The 18,311-nt window shown below is 55.9% G+C and overlaps 1 protein-coding gene across 1 annotated transcript in view; it reads left to right on the top strand.

The window, feature by feature from the left end:
• Positions 1 to 18,311, top strand: part of HSPG2 (heparan sulfate proteoglycan 2) — a 76,874-nt gene that overhangs the window by 30,428 nt on the left and 28,135 nt on the right. The window contains exons 24-48 of the mRNA XM_032864031.1: positions 808 to 948; positions 1,073 to 1,249; positions 1,332 to 1,511; positions 1,632 to 1,750; positions 2,399 to 2,510; positions 2,689 to 2,802; positions 2,886 to 3,013; positions 3,361 to 3,447; positions 3,926 to 3,975; positions 4,297 to 4,391; positions 4,711 to 4,851; positions 5,255 to 5,446; positions 6,515 to 6,553; positions 7,082 to 7,189; positions 7,743 to 7,946; positions 8,610 to 8,693; positions 10,586 to 10,678; positions 10,951 to 11,031; positions 11,236 to 11,466; positions 13,108 to 13,221; positions 15,332 to 15,459; positions 15,548 to 15,634; positions 16,612 to 16,670; positions 16,858 to 17,025; positions 17,177 to 17,287. Of these exons, the coding sequence (XP_032719922.1) occupies positions 808 to 948; positions 1,073 to 1,249; positions 1,332 to 1,511; positions 1,632 to 1,750; positions 2,399 to 2,510; positions 2,689 to 2,802; positions 2,886 to 3,013; positions 3,361 to 3,447; positions 3,926 to 3,975; positions 4,297 to 4,391; positions 4,711 to 4,851; positions 5,255 to 5,446; positions 6,515 to 6,553; positions 7,082 to 7,189; positions 7,743 to 7,946; positions 8,610 to 8,693; positions 10,586 to 10,678; positions 10,951 to 11,031; positions 11,236 to 11,466; positions 13,108 to 13,221; positions 15,332 to 15,459; positions 15,548 to 15,634; positions 16,612 to 16,670; positions 16,858 to 17,025; positions 17,177 to 17,287 (3,043 nt within the window). The remainder of the gene's footprint in view (positions 1 to 807; positions 949 to 1,072; positions 1,250 to 1,331; positions 1,512 to 1,631; positions 1,751 to 2,398; positions 2,511 to 2,688; positions 2,803 to 2,885; positions 3,014 to 3,360; positions 3,448 to 3,925; positions 3,976 to 4,296; positions 4,392 to 4,710; positions 4,852 to 5,254; positions 5,447 to 6,514; positions 6,554 to 7,081; positions 7,190 to 7,742; positions 7,947 to 8,609; positions 8,694 to 10,585; positions 10,679 to 10,950; positions 11,032 to 11,235; positions 11,467 to 13,107; positions 13,222 to 15,331; positions 15,460 to 15,547; positions 15,635 to 16,611; positions 16,671 to 16,857; positions 17,026 to 17,176; positions 17,288 to 18,311) is intronic.

Here is an 18,311-nt window from a genome sequence, read left to right as displayed (position 1 = left end):
TATAGGTATTAGCGTCCCCAATTTACAGATGAGCAACAGAGGCTCCGAGAAGGGACATCATTTACATTAAGCGTGGGAGAATCTGGTGTCAGTGGGAAAAAGGAACTGGACCAAAGCACTCCTGATCTTTTTTTTTTTTTTTTTTTTTTAAGATTTTACTCATCTATTTAACAGAGAGAGGCAGCGATAGAAGGAATACAAGCAGGGGGAGTGGAAGAGGGAAAAGCAGGCTTTCCACTGAGCAGGGAGCCCAATGAGGGACTCCATCCCAGGACCCCGAGATCATGACCTGAGCCAAAGGCAGAGGCTTAACCCACTGAGCCACCCAGATGCCCCCAAAGTACTCCTGATCTTAGATCCCCGAGTGGATTAGCAAGCGAAGGGACCTGGTGTAAATCATTTTCCACCCCTGAGCCTCCATTTTCTCATGTGAAGCATGGAGTTTTCACTTTACTTCTCAAGGGGCTCGGAAGAATTAAATGAGTTAATGGTCAAACAGGAACCAGCACAGTGCCTGAAGCACTTCATAAAGAGTAGCAGTAACTTCTAACCAAATGGCTGTATTTCAAATCTACATGTGTTTGTGAGCCCCCTACCAGCCAAAGCAAAAAGGGGGAAAAGGTTGGCGGCTTCAGCTGCCCTTAATTGGGAATCACTGTTCACATGGTGGCAGCCCTGCCTTTCTGTGCTCTTTCTGTGGCTTTCCTGGCCTTGGGTCCCCACCTGGAAGGGCCGGCCGATGAAGCCGGAAGCTCCAGGCAGCCCCTCCCGTGGGCTGTCCTGCAGCTCCCAGCTCTGTGCCTGCAGAATAACGTGGTGGGACGTCTGTGCAACGAGTGTGTGGCCGGTTCTTTCCACCTGAATGCCCGCAACCCCGATGGCTGCCTCAAGTGCTTCTGCATGGGCGTCAGTCGCCAGTGCACCAGCTCGTCCTGGAGCCGTGCTCAGGTACCTATGTGGGCAGGTGGGGAGACAGCAGGGTTGGGGGGTGGCCCTGTGCCCAGGGTGGGCCACATGCCCAGCCCAGCCCCCAGCCCCCAGCCCCCATGCCAGCCTCCTCTCCCTCTCCCAGGTACACGGGGCTTCTGAGGAGCCCGGGCAGTTCAGCCTGACCAATGCCGCGGGCACGCACACCACCAGCGATGGCGTCTCCTCACCCGCACCCGGGGAGCTGGTCTTCTCCTCCTTCCACAGCCTTCTGGCCGGACCCTACTTCTGGAGCCTCCCCTCACGCTTTCGTGGGGACAAGGTGAGCAGCGGGGCTGGGGAAGAGCAACGGCGGGGCCGGACTGCGCGGCCTCTGCTGAGCACCTGTCTACCCTGTGTCCCAGGTGACCTCCTACGGAGGGGAGCTGCGCTTCACAGTGACCCAGAGGCCCCAACCCGGCTCCACGCCCCTGCATGGGCAGCCCCTGGTTGTCCTGCAGGGCAATGGCATTGTCTTGGAGCATCACACTTCCCAGGAGCCCAGCCCCGGCCAGCCCAGCACCTTCACAGTGCCCTTCCGGGAGGTGAGCCCCACTGCCTGCAGCCTGGGGGTGGGGAAGCACAGGGCCCAGACTCTCTCACTCAGGGGCGTCAGTAGCCCGGGGTGTCAGTGCTTGACCGCACACGTGTCCTCTCCTTGGCAGCAAGCATGGCAACGGCCTGATGGGCAGCCGGCCACACGGGAGCACCTGCTGATGGCGCTGGCGGGCATCGACACTCTCCTGATCCAGGCATCCTTCAGCCAGCAGCCAGCTGAGAGCAGGTGTCTGGGGCCAGGGCAGGAGGCCACAGGGGCTTGGGGCAGAGGTTCTGGTCTCCGCGGCGTGGTGTGGTGTGGCCAGATTGCCAGCTCTCCCACATGCAGGGTGTGGGGCCTTTTGTGCCTCACTTTCTACATCTGTAAAATGGAGATCATGGGGCTGGTCCGAGGTCGGGGTCCCTAGAAGCAAAGCCTGAGATGGGGATCGGGGAGCAGTGATTGATGGTGAGAATTTGGGAAGGAGGGAGAGGGAAGGACAGCCAGATGAAGGAAGGGGAAGTGGCCAGGCAAGGAAGCGGTTTCGGATAAAGACTAGTCACAGACTCACCCCACAGGAGCTCTGCAGAGTCATTCTGCAGAGGGAGAGGGGCTTCTGTGCTCTAGGTCAGGCTCTCATTGGTCACCCCGGGAGAGCAGGGTGTATGTTCTGTCCGAGAAAGGAAGGCTCATTCTCTTGAGGGAATGGCAGGTCTAAGTCACTTGCCACAGCCTTGCAGCAGCCAGGGGATGGACACCCAGTTGGAGAGCCAGACAGGGCCTCAACAACACCACAGTGGGCCTGTGAGAATTAATGACGTAATCACACGCAGAACTCCAGGGAGGGCCAGCGTGGAAGGTGTGCTCATTTGTGGTGGGTCTTGTCATTCCCAGGGTCTCTGGTATCAGCATGGATGTGGCTGTGCCTGAGGACACCAGTCAGGACCCTGCACTGGAGGTGGAACAGTGCTCCTGCCCACCCGGGTACCGTGGCCCATCCTGCCAGGTAAGCCCTGGGCCCCACCCACCTGTCTACCAGCAACCTCCTTGGTGCTTCCAGTCTCCTCCCCCTTTAGCTCTCCCGTCCTCCCCAGGCCCAACCCAGCCCCACCATCCCCTGGGCACTGCCCTGAATGGGCCCGGACCAGGAGGGCCCGACTACTGCCCAATCTTCTTGCTCCCAGGACTGTGACACGGGCTACACACGCATGCCCAGTGGACTCTACCTGGGCACATGTGAACGTTGCAGCTGCCATGGCCATACGGAGGTCTGTGAGCCTGAAACAGGTGTCTGCCAGGTGAGTCCCGCTCCCCTTCCTTCCTGCCCAGGGATCAGTGGCCTCCAGGGGCCCAGCCTCAACCCATACTCTGCCCCCTCCAGGGCTGCCAACACCACACAGAGGGCCCTCAGTGTGAGCAGTGCCAGCCCGGATACTATGGAGATGCCCAGCGGGGGACCCCACAGGACTGCCAGCCGTGCCCATGCCATGGAGCCCCTGCTGGTGGCCAGTGCGTCCTGGACCTGCCCTTTCCTGAAATACCCCCTCCCATCTCCTTCCAGACTCCCTTCTTTCCAGGCCTTTCTGAGAGACAGCAGTTAAATTCTGGCCTTGCCACTGCCTCACTGTGTCGCTTTGTATAAGTGACACTTACCTCTCTGGGCCTCCATTTCCCCATCTGTGAAATGGAGATGATAAGACACTGCCTCTTCGCCATTAGTATGAGAACTGAATGAGGGCTCGGAGTACGGTGCCTGGCACCTCACTCACTTGCCCACTCTTCCTCTCCCTTCTCCCCTGGTCCTAAAGGAAGGACTGCTGACCTTCTAACTAGAAATTTGCCCCCCGCACCATCAGGGCTACTCATAGTTGCTTTCTGGACACCGACGGCCACCCCACCTGTGATGCGTGCTCCCCAGGCCACAGCGGGCGTCACTGTGAGAGGTGAGGCAGGTGGTGGGCAGGGGGGGGGAAGTGTGCAGGAGGACCTGCCCCAGAGGCCTCCCACTCCCCCCTTACGCAGGTCCCCAGAAGACAGTCAGCTCTCCTCCCTGAGAGCCTGAATCCTCAGAGATCTAGACCTGTGGTTCACCTCCAACCACCAGGAACCCCTGCCCCAGCGAGGGCAGAGACTTCCCAGTGAACCCCTCATTCTTGCTAAAGGTCCTGGATTCAAGGCCCGATCATGCTCACTTATTGGTTCTGTGGCCTCGGGACTGTCCCTGCTCTTCTCCCACCTGACTCCCTATCTGTAAAATGGACGAGTTAGGCTGATTGGTTCCTTCCCACACTGAGGCCTGGTTCCAGTGTGAGTCTGATACAGGGCCACCAGTACAGTCCTGGGCTCACAGCAGGCTCGCCAGGATTCTGTGGTTCTGCCCTCCTGGTTCTGCCCTCTCATCATCTAATGCTTTCTCCTTAGGTGTGCCCCAGGTTACTATGGCAACCCCAGCCAGGGCCAGCCATGCCGAAGTGAGTAGGGTTGGGGAGGTTTTTGGGGTCGGGCTACCCTGTCTCCCCCAGGGGTAGACTGGGTTAGAAATTTAGTTCTTCAACCTGTGGCAAGTGACTTTACCTTTCTGAGCCTCAGCTTCTTTACCTGTAAAATGGGTATAGTAAAAAACTCATGCACTCCAGAGGGCTGCTATGAATGGGTGTAATGCCTACACAGGGTAAGTGTTCAGAAATAAACACTTCCTCTCCTGGTGATGAGTTCGATGCCCAGAGGGCAGTGGAAGTGAGGGTGCTTGGAGGCGGGTTTGGGGTTCCAGCTGTGGCTTCCCTCCACCTTAGGAGATGGCCAACTGCCAGAGCCCACCGGCTGTGGCTGTGACCCCGAGGGCAGCATAAGCAGCCAGTGTGACGCAGCTGGCCAGTGCCAATGCAAGGTTAGTTCAAACCCCTGCTCTCTAGGAGGCCCTGCACCACAGCCGTTGGGGGTCGCCCTGGCATTCCCTCTCACCGTACCTTGGGGCTGTCCCTGAGACACCCACCCCCACCCTTCCCCAGAGGCTCCATCACTGCCCCACAGCACGGGCCCAGTGGGAAATCAGGCAGCAGCCCACGGGAGTCGGGCCCAGGCCTGGGGGCTGCTGGGACTCCCCCAGAACTGCTGGATGTGGCCGGGAGGCTGGCCTCAAAGGCTGCCAGAGGTGAAAGAACTGCCCCCCGAGCCCCCCACGCCTACCCTCCCGTCCGTCCTCCCAGGCCCAGGTGGAAGGCCGCACATGCAGTCACTGCCGGGCCCACCACTTCTTCCTGAGCTCCAGCAACCCCGACGGCTGCCTGCCCTGCTTTTGCATGGGCGTCACCCAGCAGTGCGCCAGCTCCTCCTACGTCCGCCACCTGGTAAGTGCGCCTGCGTGTATGCGCGGCCTCTGCGCATGCGCCGCTCCTTGGAGCCCGCTGGACCCCTCCAGCGGCGGGCGGAAAGCTGGCCTAGTAGCGTTCTCTCTGCTTGTAAGGTCACCCATCTCCAGGCCCCCATTATGGCCCCTGTAAGCACGGATCCCAGCGACCCTCGTCCCGACCCTCATACCCTCCCTGGGACCCCCTTATCGCTTGTGTCATCACTGAGCCCCGCACTCCTTTTCTTCTCCCCCGTGGCCTCCCCATTCCCCCGTCACTTCTGTCCTCGCCCCGCTCTCAGCAATGCCTCCGTGACCCACTCTGATGCCTTCCCCTGACCCTCCCCCACCAAGGTGACCGCCCCCAAGCACAGGCTGACACCCCGTCTTCTCTCTGCTGCCAGATCTCCACCCGCTTTGCCCCTGGGGACTTCCAAGGCTTTGCCTTGGTGAACCCCCAGCGGAACAGCCGCCTGACAGGAGGCTTCACCGTGGAACCTGTGCCCGAAGGCACCCAGCTGTCCTTCGGCAACTTCGCCCAGCTCGGCCATGAATCCTTCTACTGGCAGCTGCCGGAGGCCTACCAGGGAGATAAGGTGTGATGTACAGTGAGGCCTGGCAGGCCCTCCCCGGCTGTGGGTTCTGAGCCAGGCCCTAGGGAGCCCCGAGGTCAGCCAGGGTGCCAACGCAAGCTGATCTCAGAGCAGGTGTTGGCCACATTGGGGTTCAATGCCTTTGCAGTCAGAGAGTCCTCAGTCTAAACCCAGCTCTCCCGATGACTGGTTGATTGCCTTTCAATTAACCTCAGCTCCAGGGTGGCTGGGAGAATGGGAGTTCGTGTCCTGCTCACAAGGAGTACCCTCCTGTTGATGATTATTAGCTTTCAGGCAATAGGTCCTGGGCAAGGCCCTGGAAATACAGGGACAAACGAGACAGCACAGGTTCAACGCCATGCATTTGCTCCCTCCACCTTCCCTCATTGATTGTTGTTGATTCTGTGATTGATTCCGTGCTAACTGGGTGCTTGGTGGTGGTCTTAACTCTGATGATAGTTCCTGTTTCTTGAGCTCTCACGGGCACGGTTCTAATAGCTCGTATGTGTTGTAAATCACCACTCCTACGCCCTGTCCTGGGAGGAAATGAAGGGGACACCCAGAAGGTGGCAGTGCTGGCCTTCAGAGCCAGGTCAGAGGCTGCTCTTGGATACTCCACGGCCAGAGATAAGCTGTGGTTTGGTGATGATGGTGGTGAAGGGAGGGGTGGGAGAGGGGCATCCAAGGGGCAGACTCCAGAGCAGCCGGCCCGAATGTGTTCCTCGAGCAGTCTGTGCCATCCAATGGCAACCAGGAAAAGATGGTCTGGGTACAGGTGGCCCTTGCTGGCCGAGGTCAGCACTCAAGCAGATGTGTCCCCTCTCCCAGGATCCCAGGGAGGTCAGAGACACAGGAGGGGCAGTTCCCAAGCTGCTCTGTCCTTCTTCCTGGGACAGACCCACCTATCCCAGCCTCCCAAAGGCTGACCTTCTAGTCTCTTCTCCCTCTCTGGTTCCTCCCTTCCTGGCTTCCTGGCTTCCCTGTGTGCATCTCTCTTGCGCTGGCCTGCAGTTCACACATCTCTCTCTCTCTCTCTGACTCCCTCTCTTGTCATTTCCCTGCACCCCGCAGAGGGAGGCATATTTTGCACAGATGCGCTGGGCTCACCAGGTAGGCCTGTGATCTGAGTGGTGTGAAATGGATGTGACATGGTCATGGTGTTCTTAGACGCTCTCAGTCTTGCATGGGGGAATGCCCAGATCCAAGGAGATGTGGGTCTGCATGAACCCAGGCAATGCCTGATAGCCCCATAGTCAGGGCACCGGTGTGCCCCAGCCCTATGGTACCAGGAGTTAGAGCTGGAAGGGTGTGTGCCCCAGCCACTATGTGGTCAGGTCCTGGCTCCTGCTGTCTGTGGCCAGAATGGTGGCCGTGATGGCAGGAAAACTAACTTGATGCTAAACCACATGACTATACCCAGCCCACCAGGTTACCCTAGCACTACCTCCCCAGCAACCTCCATTAACCCTCTGAGTGCGTGTGCCCCTTCAGTAACCTAGCGTTACTCTCTGTGTGCCAGCCTGGAGGGGGGATGTGCGTCATCTTCCCCAGTGTGGGCCTTTCTGGCTACTGTATCCCCGGGGCTCCGACACTGGGACCCTGGGAGGTCTGAGCTGGCTTGTGTCCCCCGCCCATCAGAACCGCACATCCCTCTCAGAGGAGCAGTTGCGGACAGCTGTGACAGTTGGCAGGACCATGGGGCCCCCAGAGGGCAGGGGCCGGGCCCGGGCCCAGCGGCTATCCCAGGTAACTTAGCACCCGGCCGGGACAAGCTGTGTCTGGTGTCCCATGCAGACCAGAGAGTATAGTTTAAGCAAGAGCCTTGAGCTGAGGCCCTGGCCTTCCTGAGCCATTTGCCCCCAACCCAGGCCCCAGCCTAATGCCCAGTCCCCTCCAGTGTTGCCTTCGGGAAACATTCCAGAGCTGTGAATGGCGTGGGCTGGCACCATGGGCATGGATGGTAAGTGAGGCCCACGGGGCAGCCTCCCCAGCCACAGAGGCCCCTTGGGAGCTGGTCAGAACCACCAGCCTGTCTCTTGCCAGCAGGTATCTTCTGTGTGGGCTTCTCCCCACAGTCACCTGCCCCCTTCCCAGACCTCCCCTCCCCACCCCCAGGCTCACGAGGAGCAAGAAGACATCAAGAACAAGGGCCAGAAGACCAGACCCTTCTGAACAGTTAGCTCAGAAGTAGTAGGTGGCCCACTGGGCCTGGCGCGGCCTGATGGGACGCAAGTCATCATGGTGTCCTTTCTGTCCCTCTCTGCTCCTTTCCTCTGTCCTCCCTCTCCTGGTCCCCCAGGTGGATGAGGCCCAGAGGCGGATGGATGCAGAGATCTGGCAGCTCCTTTCCAGCTTTGCTGCCCACCCCCAGCCCCCCGCCCGGGGCCTCTTGCCCCATGCCCAGCCTGCAGCTGCTCTGCAAGCAGCCCCACTTTCTTCCTCCTCCTCCTCCTCTTCCTCCTCCTCCTCCTCAGCTTCTGGGCCCTCTTCGGCAGCCTCTCAGGTATGTGCCAAGGCACCCTCCAAGAGGCCCCTACCCACCGTGTTTTCTAGACTGTAGTTGCTTCTGAACCAGCGTCACCAATTCTGCCGTGTCTGCCTACTACCTGGACTATTACATACTTCAAATTTCCGTTTGTTTTATTTTTTAAGTCATTTCTACACCCAGCGTGGGGCTCAAACCCATGACCCCAAAATCAAGAGTCTCCTGCTCCACTGACTAAGCCAGCCAGGGGTCCCTCAGATTTATTTCCCTTTAAATTAGTCACATACCACTTCATTTGTGCTAGTCATATACATTTTCCAATACACAATACCCACGAAATTTTTAAAAGTTCTCTGGTGTGCCATATAAGTCATCGTGGGGTCCCCAAGAGGCACACAGCAGACACGAGGAGACACCAGTCCAGCTATGCTCAGGGACAGCAGTTGAAGTGGTATCTGGGTCCAGAGATGGGGAGCAAGTTGTCCCAAGAGCAGGGCCAGAACTTGAGCTCTGGGCTGGGGGCTTCTGTCCCTCTGCCCCCGCCCCCGGGGCCTCCCTCAAGGGTATGTGTATGCGTGCATGCCTGTGTACGTGTCCCTACCAGGACTGTAACTGTGCTCTCACCATCCCTCCACCTCACCCCAACCCCCTCAGCTCTCACTGCCTGTCCTTCTGTCCTAGTTCTCTCTCTCCTATGAAGGCTTCTCTCTGCTTCCTGGGAGTCTCTATTATTGGCAGCTGCCCCAAGCCTTCCTGGGGAACAAGGTAACAGGGAGTAACAAGGAGTTGGGGGGGTAGCAGGGTATCATTGAATCCCAAAATATTCGAGAGCGCTTTGTCAAAGCCCTTTATGATACAGATGGGTAGACCGAAGCTCAGAAAGGGGAAGGGACTTGCCTGGGGTCCAATACCTGTATCCAGATCCCTGACCTGGCCCTTGGCTCTGCATTCATTCCTTCAGGGAGCATTAATTTAGCACCTCCTGTGTGCTGTGTTACGTATGGACAAAAGACGACCCTGGCCTCCCACGGTGTAGTGTTTGTCTTACGGTCATTCCTGTCGTCATCAACACTGTCAATATCATTGCTATTACCATTAGTGTTAGTGTTAGGATTAGTGTTAGGATTGTGTTAGGATTGACATTGGCTCTGGCCTGTTCCAAACACAAGAGTGCCTCTTAAGAATACACATAATGTGTAATAAAATATTCGGAGAAGCAGATAGGACAGTGTGGTCCAGGGGTGATGAGGATAAGAAAGATGGGTTAAAGCTGAGGGTAGAGCCAGGAGTCCTGAGAAGCTGGCAAGCCTGCAGGCCGTGTGCTCTGCGGGCACTCTGCTCTGGGCAGTGTTTTGTACGGCCTATATTACTATGTCTTCATGCTACCCTTCAAGCTACTTTTTACTGCCGTTTCCATCGGGAGGGAAGCAGGGCTCAGAGAGGTTAAGTGAGTTGTCCAGAGCTGTGCAGCCTGGACAGCTGGCCGTGGAACTCCAGTCTCACACTTGAGAGTCTGCTCCCTGAGCCACCCTCCTGCACACTCCTGGCAGCTGGGTCCTGGATGTGATGATGAGCTTGCCGGCCTCCAAAGCAAGCGGGAAACTAGTTGTTCCACCGTTATCCAGTTATACCTCACTCTGAGCTTGTAGAGAACATCCTCAGGACTGAGGTAGCTCACACTGCACCTGGCATGTCATCAGTAGGCATTTAACAAATGCTCACCAACTGCCTGAACACACAAATGAACACATAGGCGAGGACGACACACTGGTGTTGATCTGAATTTCTGCCCTGGTGGCAGACGAGAGAAAGTTCTGGGGTGGAGCCAGGGCCTCAGCGGCTCCCGTGAAAGCCCCCAGCAGGAAGCCCAAGGACCCTTCCAGTTATGAATAACAGAAAACCCAAGTCCAGCTGGCTTGTGTGTGACAGAGAATCTATTGGCTTTTATAACTACAAAATCCAAGGATGTTGGCATCAGGCATGGCTGGGTCCAGGGGCTGCTTAGGACTTTCATCTCGATCAGCGTCATTATCTGGCTTCCAGTCCGACTAGTAAAGGGAGTATCTCTGTTCCAGTTGAAAGAGCAGAAGTGGCAGGTTTTCATGTCCACCCCAATGGAGGGGAAGGAAGGTGGTAGAACATGCCCCTTGGCCAGACCTGGCTCACGTCTGCCCTCAAACCACATGGGCGTTCTGTAGGACAGAGCTTCCTTTAAAGGAAACCAGGGCTACAGTTTGCAAAAAGCTGGGAAATGGATTCTCAGCAGACAAAACCCACCTGCCTGAGAGACAAGACCTCTGAAGGCCCACCCTCAACCCTACCCGCATGGCTGAGAACTTTTGAACCTTCTGTGGTCTGCTCGTGATGGTCACTGTCAGTACCCCTGTCTACTTTATCGAAGTTTCTTCAAATGGAAAGGGGATTGAAACTTGTTGGCTGAGTCATCAAGGCTGCTCAGGGGCCCCGCCAGCAGGTCCAAGACTGAAAGAACTGAGGGATGTCCTGTCTTCTAGGTAACCAGATGCCATGCACAAGGGCCTCTGGTTGAATGGAGGGGACAGCACCGGTGCAAAACTGCCTTGAGAGGTTCTGCCTCTGGCTGTTAGGGCCACTGAAGGCAGGATCAGGCTCTGACCACAGGGCTTGCCTCTATGCAGGTGTCGGCTTATGGTGGAAAGCTGCGATACACCCTTTCCTATACAGCCGGAGGGCAGGGCAGCCCACTGTCCGACCCTGACGTCCAGATCACGGTGAGCACGTGGACTCCAGCCGGGCGGGCACCCTCTGTCCTTTCAGCCCAGCACTCTGCCGGCCTGGCACGAGCTGAGGGACTGAGGCCCATTTCCTCCCACCCTCACCATCTGATTAGACACTACCCTGGCAGAGGCCCCGCTGCTGGGAGAAGGGGGCAGTGAACATATACCTGATTCCTTTGGACACATGAGCTTGGGAAATCAGAGAGCTGGGAGGTTGGTGTTACAGAGATTGGGTTCCCCTCCCAATCCTGCTGCTGTCTCCCCAGGGCAACAACATCATGCTGGTGGCTTCCCAGCCAGCTCTGCAAGGCTCCGAGAGGAAGAGCTTCGAGATCACTCTCCGAGAGGTGAGGGTCGCCCGACCACATCCTGGCTGACCCTCCCCTACTGCTCACCCTGCTTTGGACCCCGGCTCTGATGCCAGCTACCCCTGCCTATCCCCAGCCAGTGCCTGGAGGCCAGGGGTTTGGGTAGGGGATGCTGCGGGACTAGCCCACAAAGTCCAACACCCCGCACCCACTCTTGCTGTTGTCCCCACCCCACCCCCCCAGGAATTCTGGCGCCGGCCTGACGGGCAGCCAGCCACGCGGGAGCACCTCCTGATGGCACTGGCTGACCTGGATGAGCTCCTGGTCCGGGCCACATTCTCCTCAATGCCACTGGCAGCCAGCATCAGCTCTGTCAGTCTGGAGGTGGCCCAGCCCGGGCCCTCAGCAGGACCCCGAGCCCTGGAGGTGGAGGAATGCCGCTGTCCCCCGGGCTATGTTGGTTTATCCTGCCAAGTGAGTATGGCCAGCCCGGGTGCCTCTGCTCTAGTCCAGCTGGGTCAGCAAGCCGGCCAACTGGCATTTCCGTGGCCTGTGATGGCTGCCTTAATGATCATGTCCTGCGCAGTGTCTCATTTATTCTTCCGGACACCCACGAGAGATATGGAATTATCCCCTTTGAACAGATTCTTTTTGAAAAGAGGCTCTGAAGGGTGGGTGGCTTACCCAAGGGCTTCCAGCTACACTCGGCCAAGGCTAAGACCCAGATCTTGCTCCCAGGCTGCCCCCCAGAGACAGGGAGACAGCACCAGATACAAATTACCCTTGGCCAAAGCAGAGCATAGACAAGCCTCAAGGAGGTAAACAGTGTGGAGCTGGGTAGAGTTATAGGCAGGAGGGTGCACATAGCAGAAGCTAGAAGGAGGAATGTATGGGGATGTAGCCTACAATGCAGAAGGGACCCTCCCCCCCAGAAAGCGGGGGTTGGGGGGTTGGGGCCACTTCCTTAACCCAGAACAAGGCTCTGTTCAGTAGGGAATGCCAAGCTGTGAAGGGAGGGCTGTGATCTATGCTGGGCCTCAGGAAAATTCCTCTGGCCTGGCAAAAGACCCCAGTGGAGTCCTATTTTAGAGGGAGGGCAGGAGGGTGGGTGGAACAGAGGCCTGCCAGTTGCAGAGAACCCAAGAGCATCCCCATGCTTTGAGTGGAGACCATGCCGCGTTTCTAGGCATGTAGCAGGCGACTGGTCCACGATGGATGAGTGAGCTTGGAGCGGAAGGAGGGAGATGGAGGGAGGGGAGCGGGCAGAGCTGCTGTGTCAGGTGGGCGGCCCAGAGGTCAAGTGTGGGACCAGCCAGCACCCGGACTCAGGAACTCCCCAATGGAAAGTACACGTCTCCTCCGTTTCACATTTGTGCACCTTTGCTGTGGCCACAAGAACTTTCAAACCCAAATATACGAACTTCATATCCTTTGAAGTGAGAAAATTTAACACGTTTTGAAGGAGAAGCCCTGGGGACAGCAGCAGAATCCCATGTGCACATTTTCAGCAGCGAAGCAACACAGATTTCTAAACATCACTTTGAAATGGTTGGAGAGGGAGGGCCTGGAGGAGTTTCAAAAGAGGGGTAATGAATAGAAATTCTTTGTTTTCAGAACCCATGATTACTCACTTAGAATGGGTAAAAACATCCTCGATCATATGTGTGCTGCCTCTTTATTTACTGAGTATAAAGGTGAAGGTGAAGACCTCCAAGGGCTCATTCTAAATCTGGGCCTCTAGAACCTTGTGTTTTCATCAAAGAGTTAAGTTTTTCAGGAGAGACCCTGCCAGAATTTTCCGGAACCAAAAGGGCAAATGCATATATGTTCTCCGTTAAGGGTGATCTGAGGCATCAGTAATTCCCCGAGTGGAGGTGCCAGGCAGAATGGGGACAGACACAGACCCAGTTCTGAGTGTTGAGAAAGTGAACACAAGGAGAGGGAGGGAGGTTCCAGAGAGAGGATGCTGTCAGGGAGAGGAGCTGGGCCCGGGATTTCCCAGCCTAGAGCCAATGGGAATCTAGACTGGAGAGCCACAGGAGGGAGAGGATTCTGGTCTGTAGGCTCCAGATGGGACCACAGTGGAGATAGAGACCAGCCTTCATCTCTCCCTAGGACTGTGCCCCAGGCTACACGCGCACTGGCAGTGGGCTCTACCTCGGCCACTGTGAGTTGTGTGAATGCAACGGCCACTCAGACCTGTGCCACCCAGAGACGGGGGCCTGCTCGGTAAGCCATACCGGGGGCAGGGATCAGTTGGTCTGGGCCTGGGTGGGGCACAGGGCCTGCCTGGGAGGCAGGGAGGGGCAAGCTTGGGCAAGTAGGCTTTGGACCAGCAGTCTATGGGGGGGGGGGGGGGGGGGCCAGAAGAGGGAATAACATTTTCTCTATAAAGAAAACTTTGCTTCCTGCTCTGTCCTCTCACTAGAGTAACACTCGTTCTCTGTGGAAGCATCAGGCTACAGAGACAAGCCAAAAAGAAAGTAAAAATGCCCTATAATCCTACCACCTGGAGGTAATCACTGTCCGCATTAGTGCGGGTAGAACTCTTTCATTCTTTTTCTGGGCACATATTTACACATACCGATATGTCTTTGTTTTACAAATAAACATAGCTTCATTGTGTTTGATGATCAGCTTTTTTGCTTATAAGTTCATGAACGTCTTTCCAGATCATTAAACTATTACTTGTCTGGGAACTTTTCAGAGTGGTGTGTGTGTGTGTGTGTGTGTCTGTGTATCTGTGTATCTATCTGTGTCTGTGTCTGTGTCTGTGTAGAGCCCCCCACCCACCAGGGTCGAGGACTGGGTGGTTGACAGACTCCCAGCTAAACGCAGAGCAAGCAGCAGACTCTGTTAATAAAACAAAGATGAATCTCATTGGAGCACATAAAACCCACACATATTTTTATGACGAAGCATGAATTACAAAGCTCTGCCCCACCTACCCAGGTGTATACCTTTGCTTTTCTCTGATGTCACAGGTGTTTGGGTAGACGAATGTAAAGTGCAATCAAGGGAGTCTGCTTCTCCCTCTGCACCTCCCCCCTACTCCTGTTTTCTCTCTCTCTTATTCACTCTCACTCTCTCAAGTAAATAAAGAAAATCTTTTTTTATTATATATATTTTTTATTATCGGGAGGCAGACAAACCGTAAGAGACTCTTAATCTCACGAAACAAACTGAGGGTTGCTGGGGGGAGGGGGGTAAGGAGAGGGTGGTGGGGTTATGGACATTGGGGAGGGTATATGCTGTGGTGAGTGCTGTGAAATGTGTAAGCCTGATGATTCACAGACCTGTACCCCTGAGCAAATAATACATTATATGTTAATAATAACAAAATCTTTTTTTTTTAATTTATTTATTTGACAGAGAGAGAGAGAGCACAAGCAGGGGGAGCAGCAGAGGGAGAGGGAGAAGCAGGGATCACTGAGCAGGGATCCCGATGTGGGACTGGATCCCAGGAGCCCAGGATCATGACCTGAGCTAAAGGCAGACACTTAACTGACTGAGCCACCCAGGCGCCCCAATAAAGAAGATCTTTTAAGAAAAAAAATGTACGATCAACATCATCCTTTTTAAAAATATTTGTATTGGGGCACCTGGGTGGTTCAGTCAGTTGAATGCCCAACTCTTGGTTTCAGCTCAGATCATGATCTCGGGGTTATGGGATCGAGCCCCGTGTTGGGCTCCATGCTCAGTGTGGGAGTCTGCTTGGGATTCTCTGTCTCCCTGTCCTCTGGCCCTCTCATTGCTCACATAGGCTCGTGTGCACACTCTTTCTCTCTCTCAAATAAATGTTTAAAAAATTTTTTGATTAAATTTTTAATTTAAATTCCAATAGAGTGAACCTACAGTGATATATTGACATCATCCTTTTGGATAGCTGTGGGGGTGGATGTTCATTTTCATCCGTCCAGGTCCCTGTTCATCTTTGTTCCCGGCAATTGGCCATTCTAAACTCCACTGAGGGTGGACACCCTGCAGCGACAGCTTGCTGCCATTCTACAATTATTGCTTTAAGATAGGCTCACAAACGGGGCACCTCGGTGGCTCAGTGGGTTAAGCGGCTGCCTTTCAGCTCGGATCATGATCCCAGGATCCTAGGATCGAGCCCCACGATGGGCTTCCTGCTCAGCAGGAAGCCTGCTTCTCCCCTGCTGGAAGCTCCCCCTGTTTGTGCTTGCTTTCTGTCTCTCTCCCTTGCTCTCTCTGTGTCAAATATGTAAAATCTTAAAAAAACAAAAACAAAAACTCACAAACATGGCACTTTCAAATCCGGGAATTACAAAATTATACAGTTTTTGGTAAACGTTGCCAACACTCTTGTGCCTTGTAGCAGTGCCAACACCACGCCGCTGGGGAGTTCTGCGAGCTGTGTGCACCTGGCTACTACGGAGACGCCACGGCTGGGACACCGGAGGACTGCCAGCCCTGCGCCTGCCCGCTCGCCAACCCTGAGAACATGTGGGTGCCCTCCTGGGGGGGGGCGTGCAGAGGATGTAGGGTGGAGAGTGGGCATCCCAGGGCCTGACCTCTGCCTCCTCTGTCCCAGGTTCTCCCGCACCTGTGAGAGCCTGGGGACTGGTGGGTATCGCTGCACGGCCTGCGAACCTGGCTACACAGGCCAGTACTGTGAGCAGTAAGTTTGCAAACAGGATGAATGGAGGAGCGGCGGGAACAGGGAGGCAGTGGACTTCTAGGGGAGAGCCCTGGATGCTGTGGCTCTGGCAGGACCCTGCCAGGATCACATCTCTCCCCTGCCCAAAGCCCCTCCAGGAGTCCCCATTGTCTTCGGGCCACGCCCAAGCTCCTGCCAGTTTTGACACCCAAACCTCCTGTAGGTGGGCTTAACCTCTTGACTTCTTGATATTCAGGGCTTTCCACGTGCTGTTCCCTCTACCTGGAACGTTCTTCCCTTTCTAGCTAACTCCCGTTTAGCCTTTAGAGCTCTCCTTCATTCACTATTCAGCACATTTTTATTGAGCATCTACTGTCTACCGTGTAGTGTGCCGAGGTGTTGGAGATAAAGTGAATGAAACAGATTCAGTCCCAGGCTTCAGGTTTGCCTACCACCTGTCACGGAGGACGGGACAGAGAGTAGTCCTATAAATATATCATTATGGGCAGTGGGGTGTTCTCTGGGGTACAGTCTGCTCCAGAGGAATTGACCAACTCAGCAGTGCCATCCTCGGGGAGCCTCTTGTTCTCAGGGTTGGGTCCGTGCCCCTCACTCTCACTACATCGTTCCTGTGTTGGTTTCCCCACGACTGAGTTCTGTAGAAGCAAAAGCTTTATCATGTTCACTGTCGTATTTTCCTAACCTAGTATCGTAGTTGCTTGACAAATGTGTGTTGAATGAATATTTTCCTGGAGAATAAAGGCCTCAGTAGCCCCACTGTCCAATCTGCTGACATTGCCCTGTGCTCCCCTTTCTCAGCTCAGTGAGGCCCTGTGTTGGGGCCTCTTCAGTCTCTAAAGTCCTTCCAGAGTTGCAAGCTTCCCCACCCACCACTGGGCACACCCCCCATGGGCTTCTGGCTCCCCAAGTCCACTATGAGGCACCGAGTCCCCTGGGACCTGGGGCCTGACAGAGCTGAGCTTTGTTCCTCCTTACAGATGTGCCCCAGGTTACGTGGGTAACCCCAACGTGCGGGGGGGCCGGTGCCTGCCACAAGGTAAGTGGGATCAGGGGCCCAGGAGAGGGGGATGGGCAAGGCGGTGAGCCTCGGGAGCTTGAGAGCTGCTGTGTCCAGGGAGACAGGGCTGAGGGTGTGGCATGCCAGTCTTTGGGGAGACAGACATGACACAATGGCTCGAGCCGGGAGCCTCCTGCCTGAACGGCCCCTCCTGTCCTGCCTCTAGCAATTGCAGCCCCACTGGTGGTCCAGGTGCATCCAGCTCGGAGCATAGTACCCCAAGGTGGCTCCCACTCCCTGCGGTGCCAGGTCAGTGGAAGTTCACCCCACTACTTCTACTGGTCCCGTGAGGATGGGCGTCCCATGCCCAGCAGCACCCAGCAGCGACATCAAGGTACCCAGGACCCTGGGCCCCTCGGCCCTGTGAGCCACCCCAGTGGGAGGGAAGGCACAGGCCTTTTTGCTGGGATTCTGTCCTTACACACAAGACCGGGTGGGAGAGGCAGTGCCTCTGCCCTCATGAGCTCCCAACCACTCCCCACCAGGCTCTGAGCTCCACTTCCCCAGTGTCCAGCCCTCAGATGCCGGCGTCTACATCTGCACCTGTCGTAATCTCCATCACGCCAACAGCAGCCGGGCAGAGCTACTGGTCACCGGTGAGTCCCTGTTCTCCGCCTCCCCAGGCCCTGTGTGACTGGACTGTAGACACAGTGAGGGGGTGGTGGTACTTGGACGGGGGTGCTGGCCATGGAGATGGAGAGATGATGGAGTAGACGCTAGTTTTAGGGACAGAACTGGCAGGATTTGGCTGTGGTCAATGAGAGAGAAAGGCTAGGTTGATGCCCAGGGCTGTGGCCTCCAGCAGGTAGGCAAATGAGGTGCTTTGTACTGAGATGAAGTAGGCACAGCAGGAGAGTGTTTTCACTGGGGCTCCCCCAAAGCTGAGTCTGGGATGAGCATGTACATGCCGGTGGTTTATTTGGGAGGTGAGGTGAGGTAGGAAAGAGAGGGCATCCTGTAAAGGGCATGTGACCGAGCACATTCCCACTGTGGGCTGAAATTCTGGGAAACTCTCGAGTAAGCTGTGCACGTTGGCATCACCCTGCCCCCCAGGGTTGATTGATCGAGGCCTCGTCTAGGAGCACCAGGTCCCCTGTGTTCTGCACTACCTCTGGGGGTTAGGAGGCGCAGGAGTCTCCAGTGGTCTGAGAATGACCTCGGGCATAACAGTGCAGCAGCTGGCAGAAGTCAGGCAGGCGGGAAGTGACATGGCAAGGGGACATGAGCAGGGTACCAGCAGCGCCTGCCACAGACAGGTCAGAGGGCATCACAGGGTTGGTTTTGGACTTGTTGAAGTTTGATGGATTTGAGAAAACATCTAAGCAGGTATATCAGGCATGCATTTTGGGATGGAAGCCTGGAATTCAGGAAAGAGGTCCCGGCAGAGAAATGCATTCAAGATCTCTCGGCACAGAGAAGGTGTTGAAAGCCATGGAACAGAATGGAATTACCCAGTGAGAGCGTGGCTCAAGGACAGGGCCTACAAAGCCCCCAAGGAGCTCCAGTTCAAACATGTCGAGTTGAAGAGAGAGGACAGCGAAACGGGGTGAAGCAGTTGCAGCCAGTGAGATAGGAAGAGAGCAGGGGGACGTGGTATGTTTGGGGTCGTGGGGAGAGGGC

The sequence above is a fragment of the Lontra canadensis genome, unplaced genomic scaffold, assembly GCF_010015895.1.
Source record: "Lontra canadensis isolate GAN:19392208 unplaced genomic scaffold, GSC_riverotter_1.0 scaffold25, whole genome shotgun sequence".
In the NCBI taxonomy this organism is placed as follows: domain Eukaryota; kingdom Metazoa; phylum Chordata; class Mammalia; order Carnivora; family Mustelidae; genus Lontra; species Lontra canadensis.
The sequence above is the reverse complement of the archived record's forward strand: the minus strand, read 5'-3'. Positions and strand labels throughout refer to the sequence as shown.